Below are 25689 nucleotides of genomic sequence, written 5' to 3' on the forward strand. Positions count from 1 at the left end.
TCCAATTTTGCCTGACATAGCCTAGCCCTACCAGCTCTGCTCGGAACTCAGTTGCGACAGGAGATTCCTAGGAGGACAACAGAAATGCTTTAGGGGTGTCCTCAACCAATCCCTAATGAGGTCAAACATCCCTGCCAACTAATGGGAGTCCCTAGCTTGTTATTGACCAAAATGCAGAAGATTCACATGTGAAGGCACCAAATAAGTGAAGGCACCAAATACATCAAGGCACCTTGTCAGGAACACACAAATGAAGTTGAGGCGTCAGAGAGAGCGCTCAAACTTCCAAACAGCTCATCTGCCTGACGCTTCAAGCATCACCTGCACCGCATGTAACTGAATATGCAGACCGCGCATTGGACTTATCAGCTATCTCAGAACCCATCAGTGGAAGCGAGTCATCCTCGATCCTGAGAGACTAAGGTGTATGCGTTTGGGCAGGGGTTTGGCAGGAGTTAAGGGGAGAAATAAGGAACTTAACGTTACATACAAAAGCAGTAATGCTACAGGGTAAGTCTGGATTGCTTGTGTCTGAAAGTTATGAGTATGTCTGCTGACGTGTAGAACACTCTACAGTGTTTTACAATGCGTGCACAATATCATATTTAAAGGATTTTACTCAGTTTGAACATTAAACCATCTCTGGCAGTTACTCTTACATTTCAGCTTCTGTTGCTTTTCTCTCATGGCTCCAACCCCAGTAAGATAGAAAGCGTTGTTGTATTTTTTCCCAGGATGCCTCAGGAGGCTTGGCTTGGTGGGTAAATGGAACACAGGAAATGGCAGAGGCAGCTAAACAAATGTCTAATTGTTAGTGATAAACAAGTCCACAAACACCTTGCACCTGCTGTTGGAGGTGAAGGTTGCAGGGGCGGCGAGGGGTTTGAGGACATGGTTAGAAGTGGAGGCATGATGATCAGTTATCTTTGCTCTCCAGGATGTTCCTGGGCAAGTGGCTGGGATAAGCAGCAGAGTTTCTGATGGGCTGAACTTTAGGCAGGGTGAATGGTCGGAGGCCAACCAATCGAACACTGAGTTCTCCTGTTCTCTTTCCGCCACCACCCTTCCTTGCCTCTGTTCTGTTCCTTTTTAAGTGTGAGTTAGTAATTTTTTTAATGGAAGGATGTGCAGCCCGAAGCTCAGCTCAGGGTCAACAGAATGTTTAACTAAACAGTTCATTTAACTTAGGCAGTGAGTACTGAACTTGAGGACACAATTCTCAAGATTAAAGATTAGGGCAATCTTTTTACTCAGAACAGACTCTGAAGAAAAGAAGCAACTCTAGGTCACTTGAACAAAAACAAAAATTGCTGGAAGAACTCAGCAAGTCTGACACCCCTCCACAGATGCTGTCAGACCTGCTGAGTTTTTCCAGCAATTTTTGTTTTTGTTTCAGATTTCCAGCATCCGCAGTATTTTGCTTTTATCTAGGTATCTTGATATCTTTAAACTAAAGGATCTCGATCAACAGCAGTAGAGGGAAGGGGGTTTAGAGATACCTGGGAGTTAGGAAGGGAGTAGCACGTTCTTGTTTTGGGTGCATGGATATCAGTGATAGAGGTAGTCATGCATGGGATGTAGCTGGAGTGGATTGGATGGACACAAAGCCATTTCTTGTCACAAACCTCATGTTGGCTCATCCAAGACAGAACTGTCCTGTTGAGTGTACCTCTAACATCTAATATTCCAAATAGCTGTTTGGTGGTACAGAACTTGAGCACTGCTGAAAAAAAAAGAGACACCTATCAAAGCTTTTTGTCTTGCATTCATCAGGACAGCTCGCAAAAAATTACCAGCAGTAAAAGGGGAATGATAATTTATACTGTATGAGCATAAAGAGACTGCTGATTGGTTGGCAAGTGAACTCCATTTGGTGGAGGCATTGCCTTGGAGAATGCAAACAGACCATGGAAGATTCAAACCAGGCAGGTCGACTCCAATTGGTCAAGGCCTTGCCCTGGGGGGATGAACCCGGGAATGACTGTTCCCCGAGATTTTGTTTAGTTTAAAAAGGAGCAATGTGTGGGCATGGTCCTTCTGTCTGCAAAGGACAGGACCCTGTGTCTGAATATATGTGGCTTCTAGTATGTGTAAGTGAGCTCGACCGACAGTCTTAAATCGGTTTTCAGTGTAATCCTTAACAAAATCAAGATTGTTTAGCAGGTGTGGAGTCGCATCTAATTTCGGATGCTATGATTTGAGCTTTGCAATCACGGGCTGATTGGGTATGGTCAGCACTTTGCCTGTTGCGAACACATGAAGGGACGTGCTGTTTGATACGATCCGCCAGTCACTGGGATGTACGGCCTACCTACCTGGTAACACACTGGTACTGAAAATCATATACCACATTACCTCATTTGTGTGATAGGCAGAATATCTTTTTGGCTTGACAGTAGCATCTTGTCAATGCCAGTATGATGTCAAGTATATAGGCCTTACACCTCAATGATTGACAGATTGTATCAAATAGTGCGTCCCCTCGGCTGTCGCAACAGGCGAAGTACTGACAATCAGCCCATTCTTACCAAATTCAAAACAACATGTCCAATGCTAAATGTGATTCCGTGATTGGGCAAACATTTGCTAAACAATCCTGATTGTGTTGAGAAAACCAATTCAAGATTGTCAGTCAGGCTCACAGTATGGCTCACTTACGCATGATAGAAGCTACATATATTCACTCTCAGGGCCCTGTCCTTTGCAGACAGAAGGAATATGTCCACACGTTGCGCTTTTTTCAACTAAACTAAAGCTTGGGAAGCAGTCATTCCTTGGTTCATTCCCCAGCGCAATGCCTTGACCAATCATAGTTGACCTGCCCAGTTTGAATTTGAACAAAGCTGGGCAGTTAATTGTTCCATGCTGCATTCTCCATTGCAACACCTCCACCAATCAGAGTCCACTTCCAACCAATCAGCACTCTCTTCTCATGCAATATGAATTTTGTTCTTCCTTTACTGTTGGTAATTTCTTGTGAACTGTCCTGATAGTGCAAGACGCAAAGCTTTGATGGCATGATAGTATGTCTCTCTTTTTCAGCACTAATCTAATATTCCATTTAGTTAATTAAAAAAAAAAATCATTCATGGGATGCGGTCATTTATTTGGTCATGTGATTATTTATTGCCCATCCCTAATTGCCCTTGTTAAGAACCAACCACATTGCTGTGGGTCTGGAGTCACATGTAGGCCAGACCAGGTAAGGACAGCAGATTTCCTTCCCTAAAGGGCATTAGTCCTTTAGTGAACGAGATGGGTTTTTACAACAATCAACAAAGGTTTCATAGTCATTGTTAGACTTTTAATTCCAGATTTTTATTGAAATCAAATTCTACCATCTGCTGTGGTGGGATTTGAACCCAGGTCCCCAAAGCATTAACCTGGGTCTCTGGATTACTAGTCCATCACCTCCTCTTTAATGTTGGTACATGTAAGCAGAGCCTTGAATCTTACCAGTAATCTAATATGTGTCTGCATCAGATGTTCTTGCATTGGACTCGTGCTGGGAACATGAAGAGAAATCAATACTTGTATCTCAAATACCAACATATTTTGTGATTCCGCCAAAGCGTTTGCTATTGTCTGTATACGATATTCTTTCTGAATGACATTCGCTCATTGTTAGACCGAGTCACTTGTAGTAATATCTACCTTCATTCCATTGTTTAGTAGCTATTAATAAAACAAGCTTAAAAAGAATAAGGATTGTTGCATAAAAGTCTGTTAAGAGCCAAAAGATCAATTTTGAGTGCAGTTAAAGGGGGAGGCTACTGAATAAATTTTCCATGTTCTACTTGGTGTACTCTATAATTACCTCTGGCTATGTACTTGCTGAAGATAATTTTTTTGCTAATTGCAGTGTGATTTGGTCTGGAGGCCAGACTGTATACAGGACTTTAGCAGAATGTCAACTAATCTGCCATCTGCAGGATGCAGTGCCAGCTGTTGATAACTGATTCGTGTTTAAAAGCTGTTATTTAAATTTCAGCGTTGTCATGTACTCAATAAGAGGTGAAGCACTTGTCCAGTGTTACAATAATTTTAATAGAAATGTTTAATGAGCATTGTCTATAATTTGAGTTGGTACAGTGGATATATTGTCCAGTGCTGATCCTGGCTGGGACTTGAAGCACAGCTTTTAACAAATAGGCATTTTGTTATACAGATGGATTATTGAAAACCACTGCTGCCTTTGTGTCATGAACTTTGGTCATTGAGATCAAGGTTTAGTTCCCAGTACAGCCCTCGCATTAATGCCGAGATAAACTGTTTAGGTTACCAGTTGTGAATTGGCACCATGACCCCTAGCAGGTTCCAGAATAAGGCAACAGGGCCATGGATTCCGTTACATATCTTTCTATCTTCAGTTCTGATGAAGGATCATCAACCTGAATTGTTAACTCCGTTTCTCTCCGCAGATGCTGCCTGAACTGCTGGGTATTTCCAGCATCGCCAGTATTTTGCTTTTGTTTTGTTGCCGTGGGTTTCTCCTCTTCCACTGACTGATGCATTCCTCTTTTTGTCATGTGCACCCCGCCCATTCCCTGTTTAGTATCAATTTAGCCCAGTAATAGCACTCCCGCCTCTGAGTTGGAGAGTTGAGAATTCAAGTCCCACTACAAAAACTTGAGCACATAATGTGGTTTGCTGTTTTAGTGAAGCATTGAGGGAGTGCTGTGTTGCCAGAAATGCTGATTTTGGATGAGAGATTAAACTGAGGTTGCATCTACCTGTTGGGTTGGCATAAAAGTTGCAGTGGCACTATTGAGAGAACAGTAGGGGAATTTTCCTGGTGTAATGGACAACAATACTCACTCAACACTGAAAAAAGATGTATTAGTTTTTTTTTACCTTGCTGTGTAAACTGGCTATTGTGTAACTTAAAAATAATTTATTGGCTGTGGAACAACTTTGAGACTTGCTGAGAGACGATATGTTTGTAAGAAGCAAATGTTCCACCATTGTTCAAAAAAGAGTGCAAGTTAAACCCAGCAACTACAGGCCAGTCTGTTTAACCTCAGTGGTGGGAAAGCTTTTAGAGACAATAATCCAGGACAGATTATCAGATACTTGGACAAGCATGGATTCATTACAGAGAGTGAGCAAATTGCATTTAGCTAACTTGATTGCGTTTAAGTTTTTTGATGAGGTAGCAGAAATAATTGATGAGGGTAATACAGTTAACATAGTGTATATGGACTACATAATAGACTTTCCAGCAAAGAAGAGGCCATGGAACAAAAGGGACAATAACAGCATGTATACAAAGTTGGCTGAGTGACCGTAAACAGGGAGTAGTAGTTAACCTGTTTTTTCAGACTAGAGGGTGGTGTATAATGTACAATCCCCAAGGATTGATATTGGGACCACTGCTTTTCATGATCTATATTAATAACCTAGACTTAAATGTGTGGGGCACAAGTTCAAAGTGTTTCACTGGCTTGAGTTGTTGATGCAGAGAGCCGGCATAGACGTAATAGGCATGGCGTCTTCCTTCTGTGTTGTAACCATTTTATGATTCTATGGTCCTAAGCAAGCAATTCGCTGGTTACGGTAGGTCTGTGGCAGTTTCTTGCATGATCATTCCAAAATTAATGTCACTGCCCCTCTTTTCTCTGTAGTCCTGTACCTGCCTCTGCTTCAAATATTTAACCACTTTTCCCTTAAAAAATACAATGGCCACTGCCTCGACCACTCCCTATAATGAATCATTGCATGATCCATAAACTCTCTGCTTAATTTCTCCTGACCTCTCTTAGTGACTATTTTAAATTGATGACCTTATTTCACTGACTCCCTAAGTAGAGGAAATAGTTTTCCTTTTTCACTATCAAGACCCTTCATCACACAAGTTACTCCCATTTAGCCATTTCTGCTCTTTGGAAACAGCACCAATATCTCGAGTCTTTCTCAGTTTCCAATCCTTGGCTGCATCCTGGTGAATATACACATTGCTGAAATGAAACAAAGCTAATTAGCCTTTTTGAGTATTAAATATTATTTGGAACCTGCACATTTGCTGACTCTTGTGACGTGGCAGATGATGTGTGCCAGGTGGAACAAATCCACGAGGGAAACTTGATCATGCGGTTACAACTGTTTCGCAATTTGTATTTTATTTAGAGATGCGTGCCCTGAATTCAGAAATAAGAAGACTACCACGACTTCAGAGGTTTTTAAAAAAACTAAATTAAACGTTTATTAACAAAGAAAAGACTACAAGCACATACATAGGTCTACAAATTACTGCTATAATAACTCCTAAAACCCCCTAAATTAACCTGACTCCCAGTTACACCTCTGTTAAGGCAACAGTAAAAACAAATAGATTTAAACAGACCCAGGCAAAACAACACAATACCCTGTGATATTCAAAGTGAGGTTTCTTAGCTTTGGTTCCTGTAGACAGCAACTTGATGTGCAGAGGCTGGAGGCTTTTCATTCTTGTGTTATACCTTAGAATGCCTTCCCCTCTTAAACACAGCCTTAGCTCCTTTATACGTGTTTCTCCCTTTTTAATGCAAATTCCATTTTTCCGATATGTCTTTGGAACTTTACCTTTCACATAATATAAATCTCTTCATAGTACTAATCGTATCGGTAACCATTGGGAAAAATAAACACACTGTGTTTGGCGTGGCTTCTTCTGGCTAGGTGCAACATCTTATCATCTCTTTGAAATTCAAACTAACCTAATTTATCTAAAAATGCAAATGTTCCTTACACCTCACATTCTAAAACTTCAGTCATGTTTAAGCATTTGGCATTTCAAACCTAGCTTCTTATTGATAACTGAGCCTCCAGACCAGCTGTCTCCAATTCATTTAAATCCAACACGTACACACGTGCACACGTGCACAGAAAATATCCAAAACCCCACTATTAACCCACTTTTACAATAAATCACAATATTATGAAGATTATTATATTTTCATGACTTGACTGGCATAAATTATTTTATGACTTTAATGTTCTTTCTAGATTCCAACAGCAGTCTCAATTCTGGCTTGGGAACATGGAAGTGGCCATGGAGAGACTTTCCTGAGGCAGTCAACTAAAAAAACCACCTGCGGGAGCCCCCATCCAATTAAGGGTGTTGGGTGGACTGTGGATAAGGGAAGTGCAACAGAAGATCCCACAGCAATGTCCAGCCAGCAACCCCACTGGGCGTTGATGCCCCCCAGGCCTGCCACTGGGAGGCCGCCTCCAGTTGCTTGCTGGGCTCTGACCTCAGTGGGTGGCCTACCTTGTGGCGCTTATCAATGCTCCTCCCATTAATGGGCAGGTAGCCTCTGTCGTGTTCACCCCCGCCTCTGGCAAAATCGTCAGAAGTGGAAATGTATCGAAGAGCCAACCTGACTACTCTCAACCTCGCTTCTAATCCCACCTCCTCATGACTGGGAAATTTCAGACTATGATTTCAGGAAATTATGTATTTGATCCTTAGATGCCTCTGTTCATTCATAACATGCATGTCATTCCGTTGAGTACGTGCTCCCAGTACTAGTTTTACCTCCCAAAAGTATTACCCCTGACTTATCCATATTAACTTGTAACTATCACCTCTGCTCATTCAGTTACCTTGTCTGTCTTCCAGTAACATTTTCTAATTATTTGCTAAACTTCCTACTTTATCTCATCAGCAAATGTTGACATTTTGCTCTGGAGAAATGCAAACATAGTTCCATTGTTTAAAAAGGGATCAAAGGAAATGCCAAACAATTATAGGCCAATTAGTCTTACATCGGTGGTGAGCAAATTAGTAGAATCAATCCTGAGAGATAGGATTAACTGTCATGTGGAAAGGCATGGACTAGTCAGGGATGGTCAGCATGGATTTGTTAAAGGAAGGTCTTGCCTCACAAATTTGATTGAATTCTTTGAGGAAGTGACAAGAAGGGTTGATGAAGGTGGTGCAGTGGATGTTGTGTACGTGGACTTTAGCAAGGCATTTGACAAGGTCCCACATGGCAGATTGGTCAGGAAAGTAAAAGCCCATGGGATTCAGGGTAATGTGGCAAACTGGATAAAAGATTGGCTTTGTAACAGGAAACAAAGGGTAATGGTCGATGGATGCCCTTGCGAATGGAAAGTTGTCTCAAGTGGTATTCCACAGGGCTCGGGGTTGGGACCCTTGCTGTTTGTGTTATAAATTAACGATTTGGACGTGAACGTGGGGGGCACGATTGGGAAATTTGCAGATGACACAAAGATTGGCCAAGTAGTGGCTAGTGTAGAGGATACCCATAATCTCCAAAACAATATAGATGGGTTGGTGGAGTGGGCGGTAAAGTGGCAGATGGATTTTAACATAGAGAAGTGTGAGGTCATACATTTAGGGAGGTCAGACAGTTACAGGGATTACACAATAAATGGGAATATACTAAGAGGGGTAGATGAAGTGAGAGATCTTGGCGTACAAGTACAAGGTCCCTGAAGGCAGCAGTTCAAGTAGACAAGGTTGTAAAGAAGACATATGAAATGCTCTCCTTCATTGGCAGAGGTATAGAATATAAAAGTAAGGATTTAATGTTGGAATTGTATAAAACATTGGTGAGGCTGCAACTGGAGTATTGTGTGAAGTTCTGGTCATTGCATTACAGGAAGGACGTAATAGCTCTGGAGAGAGTGCAGAGGAGGTTTACAAGAATGTTGCCAGGGTTAGAAAAGTGTAGCTACGAGGAGAGATTGGATCGGTTGGGGTTATTTTCCCTGGAACAAAGAAGGTTGAGAGGTGACTTGATTGAGGTGTACAAAATTATGAGGGGAATAGATAGAATGGACAGGATAAAATTGTTTCCCTTGATGAAGAATTCTAGAACCAGGGGACATAGATTCAAGATAAGTGGCAGAAGGTGTAGGGGGGACATGAGGAAGAACTTTTTTACGCAGAGGGTAGTGGGTGTCAGGAGTTCACTGCCCAAGTTGGTGGTAGAGGCAGAAACTCCAAACTCTTTTAAAAAGAACCTGGATCTGCACCTAAAGTGCTGTAAGCTACAGGGCTATGGGCTGGGTGCAGGAAGGTGGGATTAGAAAGGGCACCCGGGTGTCCTCGGGCTGGCATGGACAAGATGGGCCGAATGACCTTCTTCTGTGCTGTAACTTTTCTATGGTTCTATGCCCCTGATTAACACATTTATGGCTCCTTAACTAAGCGTTCATTAATTTTATCTTGAATTATGAATTTGAAAAATTTGCCTACAACTGATATTAAACTACCAGCTTGTAGAACCTAGTTGAACCTTCTCTTCCATCTTGATAGAAGATATTACATTTCAATTGCCAGGGCACAATTTGCATATTTAAGAATTACTGTTAGATTTTGGCCACTGCTGTATCCTCTCTCACTTCACCTAACAGCCAAGGATGCAGCCACCAGGGCCCAGAGATTCATCCACCATGAGTTCCAATCTGTTTTTAATAACCAGTTCATTTTCTACAATTATCTCTGACAATTGTCCCATATTTCCCGCCAGTGAACCCTGTGCACAGAATCACACAGTGCAGAAGAGGCCCTTCGAGTCTGCACCGACACGTGAGAAACACCTGACCTACCTACCTAATCCCATTTACCAGCACTTGGCCCATAGCCTTGAATGTTATGACGTGCCAAGTGCTCACCCAGGTACTTTTTAAAGGATGTGAGGCAACCCGCCTCCACCACCGTTCCAGGGAATGCATTCCAGACCATCACCACCCTGGGTAAAAAAGGTTTTTCCTCACATCGCCCCCCAAACCTCCTGCCCCTCACCTTGAACTTATGCCCCCTTGTGACTGACCTTTCAACTAAGTGGAACAGCTGCTCCCTATCCACCCTGTCCATGCCCCTCATAATCTTGTACACCTTGATCAGATTGCCCCTCAGTCTTCTCTGCTCCAATGAAAACAAGCCAAGTCTATCCAACCTCTCTTCATAATTTAAATGTTTCATCCCAGGTAACATCCTGGTGAATCTCCTCTGCACCCTCTCCAGTGCAATCACATCCTTCCTATAATGTGGCGACCAGAACTGCACACAGCTCCAGCTGTGGCCTTACCAAGGTTCTATACAACTCCAACATGATATCCCTACTTTTGTAATCTATGCTTCGATTGATAAAAGCAAGTGTCCCATATGCCTTTTTCACCACCCCACTAAAGTGCCCTTCCGCCTTCAGAAATCCATGGACACACACGCCAAGGCCCCTTTGTTCCTCAGAACTTCCTAATGTCATGCCGTTCATTGAATACTTCCTTGTCAAATTACTCCTGTGCCCTTCACAGTTTTCACTCTTGACAAGGCTGTCAATCAAAATTGCTAATCCAGGATGTCAATCACATGGGATGACTGGAATTGAATGAATGGCACGATATATGACAAATGTTTTAAATTATCTGTTAAATGACACTCCACACAGTTACAACCATAACTTTTAGGATTGTCTATGGCCTACCAAATTGAATGGAATAGTGCAACATTGAATGGCTACAACACAGGACTACTTGTATGCCAAGCAATGGAAGCAGCATGCGATAGAACTAAGTAAGCCCAGAGCGTGACAATACAAAAAAATTTAATGGGACCGCATGCTGATAAAAACAGCTGCATAGAGCAACTAAATTTTAAAGGGAATGTTAATGGGAATTAGTGGCAGTGACACCGATTAAATCAACTGTTTTATTATGTGAAGCTTCTCAAGTGTTGTTACAGCTTCACCCATCCAGGCAAAAGTACATTCCATCCTTGGCTTGAGCTTGTATATTGTAGAAATACAGTGAATGTTGCTGTGTACATCATACAGCAAGATCTTGTGTCCAGCAGTAACATGAGTGATCAACTAAACTGTGGTGATTATGATAGAAGGAATAGTGTTGGCCAAGTCGTCTTTGCATAGTATATTTGGCATCTTTGCATCCAACTGCACTACTGAGACTATTTAGAATGGGATTAGTTTACCGTTTCCTCTTAAAAGCCATCAACTCCAACAATCTAGCTGTCCCTCATGTCAGCTTTGGTTAAAAGCTTGGAGTGGGGCTTAAACTCTCACCACCTAAGGTTACCAAGCTTAAAGTATGTATCCGCCATGGAACTATGTAGATTTGTATGTTCAAACATTTGTTTAGAGGCCATTTCATATTCTCATCTTTATGATTATGCTGGGATCATGTGGAAATGCTCCTCATTTGGGCCCATTTTGATTCATCTATCCAACGAGAGTGTACACTCCCTGCGTTGCTGCATTTAATTGTTTCTTAATAATTCTAGGGTTTCTGCCCCCAAAGCTTTATTCAGGAATCCATTCCAAGTGTTGATCACTCTTTGCGTGAAGAACTTCTTGATATAAATCCGAAAGTGACTCTTCATTAGCCTGAATGGCTCTGGGATGTTTTTAGTTGAGTGTTTGATGTTTGCTTTATATGCTCCTGTTTGCAGGTTGAATAGAAGCTCTGCAACGCTGGAGGAAGATGATTATGTTCCAGAATTGCTGTTGACCCTCCCTCCTCGTGATCGTCTTGATTGGGAAGAGACAATTAGTGCTATGGTAACGTCTTCTTGCAGAATGTTTTTGTGGACAAATTAAAGTTCTCCCTTTCATTTGTTGCTACACATATTAAAGCCACCCATGTCCAGTTATTTGGCCCCAGGCATCCTTTGGAGAACTGCTGAACCCAAAATAAGAAAAAATATTTGTGTGCTTTCAAACCCCATTTCACTTTTGCAAAATCCATTAACTCAGCAGTGATGTCCTTGAAACTTTGTACAGTTTAATTAATATTACCAATGCAAATCCATAGCCACATCTGGTTCTACCACATCTGTGATTGTTAATTTTAGCGGGAGGCAAAGCCAAGTATTAAGACAGTTGTCATGGTTAGTATAAAGCAGGTATGCAGACATCTTCAAATTCTTTATTCCAGTGCTAAAAATCAGTGCTCAAACTGACTTATTGATACATAAGACTGATACCGATGGACAGGACTGATGCTTCAACGATACCAGATACCACGTGTGTAGAGAATGAAGTGTGCAACCAATATTTCCAAATACTAGTTAAAGGTCCCACCTGGTACTTGGGGATCCTAGAAATAAATGTTCCTGTTGTCAATGCCAACTCAGTTGAAATGACATGATGCATGCAACGCAACTTTGCTGAATCACAGATTTTATTTTGAATCAAGTTGTCCCATATTTAAAGAAAAAATTTTGGGCAAAGCATGGTGGTGGAATGGCTTGAAGCCTGAGTGTACTGCACAATGGATTGGTTGTAAGCAGATTATACTGTAAGCAATGAACTGTGGTTCCCAGCTCAGGCCCTGTGAAGAGACATTGAGTGGAAATGAGAAACGACATCACCGTTGGCCTCTTTGACACAACTCCTCACAACTGTGAGATACCCTGGAGCTTTCTGCCACATCTCTCTGCTGATTTCAGAGTGTTGTTGGCAGACCCCTGGGAGGAAGAGATGAAGTGTCCACCAGCCTGCATCACGAGTGGCACATGGAGACCAACAGAAAATGACAGTGGAGAACCTGAATATATATGTTGAAGTTACAGAAAACATATCACTGAGTGATACTGATAATGTGACTCATGCTTCCATTGCACCTGAGTCTTACCTTCTGTAACTCAGATCCTGCTGATCAAGCTAAAGGAAGTTTAAATGTGTTATTTCTTTCTTGATAACTTTGGCAAAACTCACTTCTTTACTGGAGTAATGTGTGGATCAAGCAATCAAAAAGAAGCCATGTAGCGATTAGGGTTCCCTAATCTGTTGAGAGAAGCAGAGAACAGGGACCTCTAAACAATTCTGCCTCGACAGATGTACAAAGAAAGTGTTAAGGTGAATGAATATATGAATGAACTAAACCATTTTTCTACACACTATAATTGCACATAAAATTACTTATTTTTACAGGGTTGTATGTGGAAACAATGCTGTATTAAAGCATTTGGTGTTGTATTAGTTTGGCTTTGAGAGAACAGCTCCTGAATCTAGAGTCCATTATCAGGAGCAAAATGGTCAACCCAGATATTTACAGATGTAGTTCTCTCATAATCTCAGATGCAAAAAAAATTTACAAAGGTGATCACAAAACACAAGGAGTCAGAACAGGAGTAGAGTCAAGCCTGCCCCACCATCCAATGTGATCATGGCTGATTTTGGTCTTCAACTCTACTTTCCTGCCCATTCCCCATATCCCTTGATTCCCTGAGAGACCAAAAATCCCAATCTTAAATGTATTCAACGATGGAGCATCCATAACCCTCTGGAGTAGAGAGTTCCAAAGATTCACAACCCAGTGAATGAAGTAATTTCTCCTCATTTCAGAGCGAAATAATGGGCCTTTATCCTGAAACTCTGTCCACATGTTTTAGATTCCCTGACCAGGGGAAACAAACTCCAAATGATACCAGAACTGAGATGTTATAACCATCAGGAAAGATTGATCAGGCTGGAGCTCTTTAGGAAAGAGAAGGTTGAGGGATGATGAAACATTTGATAGAATAAATGTAGAGATGTTTTCACTTATGGGGCGTCCAAAACTAGAGATCATAAATATAAGATATAATAAATCCAGTAGGGAATTCAGGGGACGTTTCTTTATTAAAAAGTAATGAGAATGTGGAACTCGGTAGCAAATGGAGTAGTTGAGGCAAAAAGCATAGATACAGTTAAGGGGAAGCTGGATAAGTTCTTGAGACAGAAAGGAATGCTAATAGGGCTGGATGAAGTAGGGCCGGAAGAGGCTCGTTTGGAGCTTGGAAACAGACATGAATCAACTGGGTCGTAGGTCTGTTTCTTGCTGAGCATTCTGTGCAATTCCATGTATAATCAAACAGCTGCCAAAAAGCAACAGTTTAAATGAGGCTGTCTATTGCAGTAGAGGAAGTAAGAGTTCCTTCTGCAGTTTCACTGTTTGAAGAGTTAAATACATGTACACCATGGGATTTTATCAGACAGATCAACTGTTGTGTTACATGTTAAAATTGTCAGTTTGGTTCATTGATCGTTCACTCGAGTCAAAAAGTTATAGATTCGAGGACCTCTTTGGGATTTTTTTTCATTTGTTCATGGAATATGAGCTGGTATTTTTTGCTCTTCTGTACTTCCTCTTGAGAAGGTGGTGGTGAGTCTTTCTGAGCCACTGCACTCTGTGGTGTAGGTATATTCACAGTGCTATTGGGAGGGGCTTCCAGATTTTTGACCTAGCGACAATGAAGGAACAGTGATATAGTTTTAAGTTAGGATGGTATGTGTCTTGGAGGGGAACTTACAGGTAATAGTATTCCCATGTGACTGCTGACCTTGTCCTTATAGGGGTAGAGTTTGTGGGTTTGGAAGGTACTGTTGAAGAGTGCATGGCCAGTTGCTGCAGCACATCTTGTATATGGTGTACACTGCTTCCACTGTGCACTGATGGTAGAGGGAGTGAATGTTTAAGGTGGTAGATGGGGTGCCAATCAAGTGGATGATGTGTGCATGCATCCAGGCAAGTGGAGATTATTCCATCACATTCCTGACTTGTGTTTTGTTTGATGGTGGATAGGTTTTGAGCAGTCAGAGATGTTATTCGCTACAGAATTCCCAGCCTCTGATCCAGTCTTGCAGGCACAGTATTTAACCCAATAACCCAGGTTGACTCTCCAGTGCAGGACTGAAGCAGTGTTGCACTGTCCAAGGTGCTACCTATTGGATGAGATGTTAAAATGCACCCGAAATTCCTACTCTGGTGGGTGTAAATGAACCCACAACACTGAAGAAAAACAGGGTAGTTCCCTGGTATCCTGGTCAAAATTACCCCCACAACCAACGCCACCAAATTAGCTCCTTTATTTGTTATTTGTGGGACCTTGCTCTGAGCAAAATTGACTGCTGCATTTGTCTGCAGAATAGTGATGAATTTGCAAAGTAATTCATTGATTCCGGAATGCTTTGGATTTCCAGAGGATAAGGCTCTGTATGAAAGAAAGTTTGTTCGTTTCAAAAGTGAGGATGAGGCTGTGGGTGGTGAAATGAGACAAGTTCAGTAAAGTTGCTATTGCTCCTTAATGGCTAACTGGTAATGTGAAAATCCTGAGCATTTTTATGCTAAAGATTAGTTGGTGATTTGTTACCATATTTGCCAAATATGGTAATTTAGGCCACTTTGAATCCTAATGCAGTTTCAGTGTGGAAAACAACATTTTGCATCAGGTAAAGAACTGTCAGCCACAGGGAATGAATTGGTAGCAAGTTACCATGGCAATTTAAGTACTGAGATTTGTTTACTAATCTGAAATCACAGTTGATTTCTGTGCATGTCTCCTAGGCATTGCTGATCACCTTCTTTGAGAATACCTGAGGGATGCACCCAGTAGGCCACTTAAAAAAAAATAGAAAATGGCATTTCACAAAATGGCTGAATTGATTAATGAGACATTGCGCGGCCCCAGAAATTGCTAGAAAAAATAATGGCAAATTAACACAGTATCTGTCATTGTTCGCAAAACATTCAGCAATTTGTGGTGAAAAGAAGGCAGGCCTTGAGTTCTCATTCTCTACAGATTGTTGGATGATTTGCCCTGCTCTGCTCTTAACATCTCAAAAAAACAAAAAAATGACAACCCCCCCCCCCCCCGCCCCGTGAGCGCCTCCGCTGAAACTGTTTGCATGACAAATTGCTGGATTTGTACCAGAACGACAAATTAATCTAATTGCTTCCATTTAGGATTGGTAATTACTGTCACAAGGGCAAAGTTAATGATGTGATATATGGTCATATGAACATACGAATTATGCTCCGCCATTCGATAGGGTCACGGCTGATCTGAATATAACCTTGACCCCACATTCCTGACTACCCTCGATAACCTTTCACCCCCTTGTTAATCAAGAATCTATCTAGCTCTGCCTTAAAAATATTCAAAGACTCTGCTTCCACCGCCTTTTGAGGAAGAGTGTTTCAAAGACTCTCAACCCTCTGAGAGAAAAAATTTCTCCTCATCACTTTCTTAAATGAGCAACCCCTTATTTTTAAACAGTGACCCCTAATTCTAGATTCTCCCACAAGAGGAAACAGCCTCTTCATATCCACCCTGTTAAGACCCCTCAGGATCTTAGAGGTTTTGATCAAGTCGCCTCTTACTCATCTAAATTCTAGTGGATACAAACCTAACCTGTCCAGCCTTTCCCGATAAGACAACCCATCTATTTTCCCAACTGCTAACGCATTTACATCTTTCTTTAAATAAGGAGATCAATACTGTACACTTTACTCCAGCTGTGGTCTCACCAACGCCCTGTACAACTGAAGCATAACCTCCCTACTTTTTTAATCAATTCCCCTCACAATAAATGATAACATTCTATTAGCTTTCCTAATTACCTGCTGTATCTGCGTACTGACCTTTTGTGATTCATGCACTAGGACACCCAGATCCCTCTGAATCTCACCATTTACATAATACGCTTTTTTATTCTTCCTGCCAAAATTAACAATTTCACATGTGCCCATGTTATACTCCATTTGCCAGATCTTTGCCCACTCACTTTGTAGCCTGCTTATGTCCTCTTCGCAATTTACTTTCCCACCTATCTTGGTGTCATCAGCAAATTTAGCAATCATTTCTTCGATTCCTTCATCCAAGTCATTTATGTAAATTGTCAAAAGTTGAGGCCCCTGCAATGATCCCTGTGGCACATCACTCATCACATTCTGCTAACTAGAAAAGGACCCATTTATGCCAACTACCTGCCTCCTGTTAGTTAGCCAATCTTCTATCCATGCCAGTATGTTATCCCTCACACCATGAGCTTTTATTTTTCGCAATAAGCTTTGATGTGGCACTTTATGAAATGCCTTCTAGAAATCTAAGTACCATACATCCACTGGTTCCCCTTTATCCACAGCACACATGACTCCTTCAAAGAGCTCCAATAAATTGGTTAAACATGATTTCCTTTTACAAAACCACATTGACACGACCTGATTGCCTTATTTTGCTAAGTGTCTTGCTATAACATCTTTAATAATAGCTTCTAACATTTTCCCTATGACAGATGTTAGGCTAACTAGCCTATAGTTTCCTGCTTTCTATCTCCCTCCTTTTTTGAATACAGGAGTTACATTTGCTATTTTCCAATCTAATGGAACCTTTCCCGAATCTAGGGAATTTTGGATAATTAAAACCAACACATCAATTATCTCACTAGCCATCTCTTTCAAGACTATAGGGTGAAGTCCATCCAGACCTGGGGATTTGTCAGCCCGCAGCCCCAACAATTTGCTCAATACCACTTCCCTGGTGATTGTAATTTTCCTGAGTTCCTCCCTCCCTTCCATTTCCTGATTTACAGCTATTTCCGGGATGTTACTTGTGTCCTCTTCAGTGAAGACCGAAGCAAAATACTTCAATTCATCTGCCATCTCCCTACTTTCCATTATCAAGTCCCCCGACGCACTTTCTATAGGACCAACACTCACTTTGTTAACTCTTTTCTTATTTAAGTATCCATTGAAACTCTTACTATCTGTCTTTATATTACTTACCAGCTTTCTCTTTACTGTAGTTTTTCCCTCCTTATTAACCTTTTTATTATCCTTTGTTGTCCTTTATATTCTTTCCAAGCTTCTGACCTGCCACCCATCTTTGCATAATTATATGCACACGAACAGGGGAGAGACCTCATCCTGAGTGAGAGACAGTCAGAGTGAGTGTGGGTATTGCCAATTTGGTGCACAGTGGGAATTCGGTGCAGAGGGGAAGAGGTGCTCTTTACATTTTTTCTTTGCTATCCAACAACTTAAATCTTCAGAGAGTGGTCTTGCCCTGCTGCAGCAGTAGAGGCTACAAGGGAAAGGAATGACTGGTTAAGTAGTGGGTAAGGTCGGGTAAGTATTTACTACTTTTATCGCGTATAGTTTAAGGTCTTTTGTGGTTTATAGTTTGTATATTCTGCAGTAACGAGGATCAGGAAAGAAGGCCCAAGAGTAATTGATTTCAAAGGTTTAGTTTAAAGGGATAAGTCATGGCAGGAGAGCTCAAAGCCGTGGTGTGTTCCTCGTGCTCCATGTGGCAAGCCGGGAACATTTCCAATGCCCGAGACCAGCATGTGTGCAGGAAGTGTGTCCAGCTGCAGCTCCTAGAAGCTCGGGTTTCAGAGCTGGAACGGCGGCTGGGGACACTGGAGCATCTGCGAGTCTGAGAGCATTGTGGATAGTACGTTTAGAGAGGTGGTCACACCGCAGCTGAAGGGACTTTAGGAAGGAAGGGAATGGGAGACCACCAGGCAGTCCAAGAGAAACAGGCAGGTAGCTCAGGAGTCCCCATGAGGTCCTGCTTGCAAATCGGTATTCCATTTTGGAGGCTGATGAGGGCGCTGGCTCCTCCAGGGAGTGCAGACAGAGCCAAGCTTCTGGCACCACAAGCAGCCTGTCCATAAAGGAGGGGAGGAAGAGCAATAGTAATAGGGGATTCTATAGTCAAGGGAACAGATAGGCGCTACTATGGCCGTCAACGTGACTCCAGGATGGTGTGTTGCCTCCCTGGTGCCAGGGTCCGGGGTGTCACTGAACGGCTGCAGGGCATCCTGAAGGGGGGGAGGGTGATAAGGCAGAGGTCATGGTACATGTTGGTACCAATGACATAGGTAGAAAGAGGGATGAGGTTTTGCATCAAGAATTTAGGGAGTTAGGCAGCAGACTAAAAAGCAAGGCCTCTCGGGTTGTAATCTCTGGATTACTCCCAGTGCCATGTGTTAGCGAGCTCAGAAATAGGGGAATAGCACAGATGAATACGTGGCTTAAGAATTGGTACAGGAGGGAGGGTTTTAGATTCCTGGATCACTGGGACCGTTTCTGGGGAAGGTGGGACCTGTACAAGCGGGATGGTCCACATCTAAACCAGAGTGGGACTAACATCCTTGCAGGCGGGTTTGCTAGTGCTGTTGGGAGGAGTTTAAACCAATTCGACTGGGGGAGGGGACACAATGTTAGCAGAATAGGGACACATCATAATACAGTAAAACAATCAAATCAGAGGAGTACAGCTGCATTAAGTTTCAAGGGAGCAAGGCAAGGCTGGATGGCCTCTACTGCTATGAGTATTACAGGTAAGACGGGATGAGTTAAGGGTGAGGATTGACACATGGAATTGTGATATAGTAGCCATCACTGAGACGTGATTGAGGAAGGGGCAGGATTGGCAGCTCAACATTCCGGGATATAGAATCTTCAGGGGAGGGGGTAAAAGAGGAGGAGGCATTGCATTATTAGTTAAGGAGTCAGTTACTGCAGTAAGGAGAGATGATATCTTGGAGGGGGCATCAAATGAAGCTTTGTGGGTAGAGCTTAGGAATAAAAAAGGGTCAGCCAAATTGTCAGATGTTTATTATAGGCCCCCAGATAGTCAGCGGGAAATTCAGGAGCAAATATGTGCACAGTTTGCGGAGGTGTGTAAGAACAATAACAATAGGGTAATTATATTAGGTGATTTCAACTTTCCCAACATTGGGATAGACATAGTGTTAAGGGCTTAGATGGAGTGGATTTCTTGAAATGTGTACAGGAGATCTTTTTAGGTCAATATATAGAGGGTCCAACAAGGGACGACGCAGTGCTGGACCTAATTCATGGGAATGAAGCCAGACAGTTGGCTGAGGTGGTGGTGGGGGAGCATTTTGGTGATAGCGACCACAACATGGTACAACTTAAGGCTTGTTATGGACAAAGGAATAGACAAGTTGCAAAAAAACGTTTTTGGGTTGGGGGAAAGCGGATTTTAGTAAAATAAGGCAGGATCTGGCCAAGGTAGACTGGGAACAGCTACTTGTGGGGAAATCTACAGAAAAGCAGTGGGCGGTGTTCAAAAAGGAAATGGGGAGGGTACATTAGTACATTAGGAGGCATTAGTGGAGTACAGAAAGTGAGGGTGGAGCTTAAGAAAGCAATTAGGAGAGCAAAGAGGGGATATAAGAAAGCTCTGGCTGGTAAAAGTAGGGAAAATCCCAAGATATTCTATAAGTATACCAATGGGAAGAGAATAACCAGGGAAAGAGTAGGGGCCAAGGGGGCAATCTATGGGTCGAGCCAGAGGACACCGGTAGAGTGTTGAACGATTACTTCACATCCGTTTTCACCCAAGAGAATGAGGATGAAGGTATGGAACTCGGGGAGAGGAACTGCGAGGTTCTTGAGCAAATTGATTTAGGGAGTGACAAGGTATTGGAGGTGTTGGCAGGCTTAAAAGTGGACAAATCTCCAGGTCCAGATGACTTGTGTCCCAGACTGCTGAGGGAGTCAAGGGAGGAGATTGCAGGGGCTCTGACCCAAATTTTGCATTCCTCTCTGGCCACGGGGGAGGTGCCAGAGGACTGGAGAACAACTCATGTGGTTCCGCTATTTAATAAGGGTTGTAGAGATAAGCCAGGGAACTGCAGGCCAGTGAGTCTCATGTCAGTAGTTGGGAAACTATTGGAGAAAATTCTGAAGGAGAGAATCTATCTCCTTTTGGAGAGGCAAGATTTGATCAGGGATAGTCAGCATAGCTTAGTCAGAGGGAGGTCATGCCTAACAAATTTGATTGAATTTTTTGAGCAGGTGACCAGGTGTGTAGATGAGCATAGTGCAGTTGATGCAGTTTATATGGATTTCAGCAAAGCCTTCGACAAGGTCCCACATGGGAGACTTATAAAGAAGGCAAATGCACATGGGATACAGGGTAATTTGATAAGGTGGATTCAAAATTGGCTTAGTTGTAGGAGACAGGGTGATGACAGAAGGATGCTTTAGTGACTGGAAGCCAGTGTCCAGTGGCGTACCACAGGGATCTGTGCTGGATCCCCTATTATTTGTCATTTATATAAATGACATAGATGACTATGTGGGGTTTAGGATTAGTAAGTTTGCGGGTGACACAAAGATTGGCCGGGTGGTTAACAGTGAGGTTGAGTGTCTTGGGCTACAGGAAGATATAGACGCGATGGTCAAATGGGCAGATGAGTAGCAGATGGAATTTAACCCTGAAAAGTGTGAGGTGATACACTTTGGAAGGAGTAATTTGACAAGGAAGTATTCAATGAATGGCATGACACTAGGAAATTCTGAGGAACAAAGGGACCTTGGCTTGTGTGTCCATAGATCTCTGAAGGCGGAGGGGCATGTTAATGGGGTGGTGAAAAAGGCATATGGGACACTTGCCTTGATCAATCGAGGCATAGATTACAAAAGTAGGGAGATCATGTTGGAGTTGTTTCGAACCTTGGTGAGGCCACAGCTGGAGTACTGTGTGCAGTTCTGGTCGCCACATTATGGGAAGGGTGTGATTGCACTGGAGGGGGTGCAGAGGAGATTCACCAGGATGTTGCCTGGGATGAAACATTTAAGTTATGAAGAGAGATTGGATAGACTTTTCGTTGGAGCAGAGAAGACTGAGGGGTGACCTGATGGAGATGCACGAGATTATGAGAGGCATGGATAGGGTGGATAAAGGGTCAGTCACGAGGGGACACAAGTTCAAGTTGAGGATTAGGAGGGGATGTGAGGAGAAACTTTTTTACCCAGAGGGTGGTGACGGTGTGGAGTGCGCTGCCTGGGAGGGTGGTGGAGGCGCGTTGCCTCACATCCTTTATAAGGTACCTGGATGAGCACTTGGCATGTCATAACATTCAAGGCTATGGGCCAAGTGCTGGTAAATGGGATTAGGTAGGTAGGTCAGGTGTTTCTCACATGTCGGTGCAGACTCGATGGGCCTCTTCTGCACTGAGAGATTCTGTGATCTGCTTATTCTTTAAGTTTGATATTGTCTTTAACTTTTCTAGTTAACTACAGATTGTGGCCCTCACCTTGGAATTTTTCTTTCATTTTATTTGGAATGTATCTATTCTGTGTATTCTGAACTATCCCTTTAAATGTCTGCTACTGAGCCTCTCTTGACCTACCCCATAACATCAGTTCCCAGTTCACTTCAGCCAGCTTCGCTTTTATGCCCTCATAACTGCCTTTATTTAAGTTTAAAATACTACTTTTGGAGACACTCATTTCTCCCTCAAAATGAATGTAAAATTCAATCATATTATGATCGCCAGTACCTTGGGGTGCCTTCACAATAAGGTTATCAATTATTCCTATCTCGTTGTGCAATACCAGGTCTACTATTGCCTTTCTGGTTGCCTGCAGAACGTGCTGTTCTTAGTAACTGTCCCGAAAACATTCTGTGAACTCCTCATATATGCTACCTTTGTCCATCTGATTTTTCTAGTCCATATGTGGATTAAAATCCTCCATGATTATTGCTTTATGTTTCTGGCAAGCCCCCATTATTCTTCTTTTAAACTCTGTCCTACTGTGTAGTTACAGTTAGGGTGCCTGTACACCACTCCCACAAGTGACTTCTTGCCTGTATCATCCTCATCTCAACCCAAACCGCTTCTACATCCTGGTTTCCTGAACTTAGGTCATCCCTGTTTAATTTGCTAATACCATCATTAATTAACAGAGCCACCCCTCGACCGGTTCCTAACTTCCTATCCTTCCTAAATGTCCCGTACCCTTCAATATCCAGGTTCCAACCCATGTCATCCTGTAGCCATATCTCTGTAATGGTTATGAGATCGTACTTATTTATTTCTATTTCCACCACCTGTTCATCTGTTTTGTTTTGAATGCTGTGTGCGTTTAGATACAGAGCTTTTAGTTTTATCCTTTTATCATTTTTGTAGTGTTTAGCCTTATCTGCTGATTTACTCTTAGAATTGTACTCTCTGTTCCTTCCCGTCGCAGTCTGTTTATCTAGAAAGGACAAATAAAACTCTCTCATTCTAGCAGGTTGTAAATTGTTCCTAGAGATTTTTTAATATTTAAAATTTTATTTTTCACTTTTTCTAACTCTAAACTTTTTTTCTTCTTTGTCACTTGCTTTTCCTTTCTTTATCCCGTTTTATTGGTTAAGAAGATAAGTCAGGAGGTGGAGGGGAGAAAAGAACTTGGTGAAATTACAATCACTAAGGAAGCGGTACTGAGTAAACTGATGGAGCTGTGGGCTGACAAGTCTCTGGGTCCAGATGGACTTCATCTTAGGGTCTTAAAAGAGGTGGCGAATGAGGTAGTAGATGCGTTGGCATTGATTTTCTAAAATTCCCTAGATTCTGGAAAGTTTCTATCAGACTGGAAAGTAGCAAATATAACCCCTCTATTCAAGAACGGAGGGAGGCAGAAAACAAGAAGCTGTAGGCCTGTTAGTTTGACATCTGTCTTGGGGATGTTAGTCGATCATTAAAGAGGTTATAGCTGGGCACTTAGTGAAAGACAAGGTATTGGGAATAGTCAGCATGGTTTTGTGAAAGGGAAATCATGTATTGTGGATAAAGGGGATCCTGTAGACATAATGTATTTGGATTTCCAGAAGGCATTTGATAAGGTGCCACATCAAATGTTATTGCAGATAATAAGAGCTCACGCTGTAAGTGGTATCATAATAGCCTGGATAGAGGACTGGCTGGCTGGCAATAAACAGAATGCTTAAATGGGTCTTTGCCTGATTGGTAGGATGTGACTAGTGGAGTCCTGCATGAGTCTTTGCTGTGGCCTCAACTTTTTACAATTTACACCAATGACTCAGAGGACAGGAGTGAAGACATATTAGCTAAGTTTGCAGACGACACAAAGATAAGTTGGAAAGTATGTTGTGAAGAAGACATAAGGATTTTGCAGATGAATATGGATAAGTTGAGTGAGTGGGAACAATTCTGGTCGATGGAGTGTAATATGGGAAAATCTGGAGTTCTTCACTTTGGCAGCAAGAATAAAAAAAACCAGACTATTACTTAAATGGAGAACGACTGCAGAATTCCGAGGTGCAGAGGGATCTAGGTGTTCTAGTGCATGAGTCACAAAAAGTTCCTCTGGAAGTACAGCACATGATCAAGAAGGCTAATGGAACGCTATTCTTTATTTCAAGAGGAATTGAACATAAAAGTAAGGATGTTATGCTTCAGTTATACAGGACATTGGTGAGACTGTATTTTGAATACTGTGTATAGTTTTGGTCGTCTTATTTAACGAAAGATGTTAATGCATTGCAGGCGGTTCAGAGGAGGTTTACTAGATTGATACCGGGAATGAGCAGGTTGTCTTATGAGGATAGGTTACACAGACTGGGCTTGTTTCCACTGGAATTTGGAAGAGTGACTTGATTGAAGTATATAAGATCCTGAATGGTCTTGACAAGGTGGATGTGGAAAGGATGTTTCCTCTTGTGTGAGAGTTCGGAACTAGAGGGCACTGTTTTAAAATTATTTATGGCAAAGATGAGAAATTTTTTCTGAGCGTTGTGTGACTTTGGAACTCTCTGCCACAGAAGACAGTGAAAGTGGGATCACAGAATATTTTTAAGGTAGAGGTAGATAGATTCTTGTTAGGCAAGGGAATCAAATGTTATCGGGGGTAAGTGGGAATATAGAACTTGAAGTACAAACAGATCAGCCATGATCTCATTGAATGGCAGAGCAGGCTCGAGGGGCCAAGTGGCCGACCTCTGCTTCTATTTCATATGTTTGTAAAACAAAGGCCCAATGTTTAGGAAGATCTCAGATTCCCTGTTGATGACCCTTATCAATTTATATTTCAGCAATTTGTGAGGCAAAGATAGTGCGATCTGAAGGCTAAGGTAAACATAGTTTGTGTTGATCACGTGAATGCCATTCGAGCAATTTCTTGGTCATGGTGTTTGTACAGTGTCAGATCTTAACGGGAAGCATGGGTAGCCAAACAGGTCATGACTGACCATGGGTGGTGTTTCTGAGGTGTGTACAATAGCACAGAATACATATGCTGACTCCAGTATAAATATAATTTGCAACAAATAATTCAATAAAGTAATTTTAGTCAAAGCAAATAGGGTTTGATATTGTATGCAAACTTTAATTTGTACAGCCTGACAGGTCTCCTACTCCAAGCAATGACTGAGATAGGGTAGCCTGTCAATAAGTAATACTTGAGCGCCTAATCATTCCCACTAGTTGGAAAATGCCATGCTCGCGGGGAGCAATTGTGTTTTAGCCAACAATTCCACCTTTAACCAACACCATGAAAAATACAGATCAACAAATCTTTCATTGCTGTTGGTGGGACATGATAAATTTCAACTTTAGTACACGCACAATTAGAGTCCAGAACACGTGCAGTTTCATTTGCAACTCTTTAGGTACTGAAGGGGTCTGTGCCTGCATGAAACAAGACCGGTAACATTCAGGTTTGGACTATTAAGCGGCAAGTAACATTTGTTCCACACGAATGCCAAGCAACTGCCACCTCCGTAAGAGAGAATCTAATCACCCTCCCTTGATGTTCAATGGCATTAAGATCATCATGCCCCACCATCAACATGGTGACCGATCGTATAAATACCATTAATACAATAGCAAAGGCTATGTATTTTGTGGCGAGCGATTCACCTTCTGAATCGTCAAAGATGTTCACATCTACAAGGCATAAGTCAGGAGTCCACATTTCTGGATGAATACAACTCCAACAACACTTGAGAAGCTTGACACCATCCAGGACAAAGCAGCCTGTTTGACTGACAAATCATTGTAAACATCCACTCCTTCCAACATTGGCGCACTGTGGCAGTGCACCCACTGTGGTTGACAGGGCCCTCAACCATGACTGACCCTTCCCCCCTCTCCTAGAACCATGATAGGGTCCTCCTTGTCCTCACTTTGCACC

At 42.2% G+C, this 25689-nt stretch overlaps 1 protein-coding gene across 5 annotated transcripts in view; it reads left to right on the top strand.

Annotated features, from left to right (window-relative positions):
• arhgap32b (Rho GTPase activating protein 32b) overlaps positions 1-25689 on the top strand; it is a 539127-nt gene that overhangs the window by 185536 nt on the left and 327902 nt on the right. For all 5 annotated transcript variants that reach the window (XM_078530751.1, XM_078530768.1, XM_078530760.1 and 2 more), the window contains one exon: positions 11417-11525. In XM_078530751.1, coding sequence (XP_078386877.1) covers positions 11417-11525 — 109 coding nt within the window. The remainder of the gene's footprint in view (positions 1-11416; positions 11526-25689) is intronic.

Source organism: Cetorhinus maximus, chromosome 2 (assembly GCF_964194155.1).
Source record: "Cetorhinus maximus chromosome 2, sCetMax3.hap1.1, whole genome shotgun sequence".
In the NCBI taxonomy this organism is placed as follows: domain Eukaryota; kingdom Metazoa; phylum Chordata; class Chondrichthyes; order Lamniformes; family Cetorhinidae; genus Cetorhinus; species Cetorhinus maximus.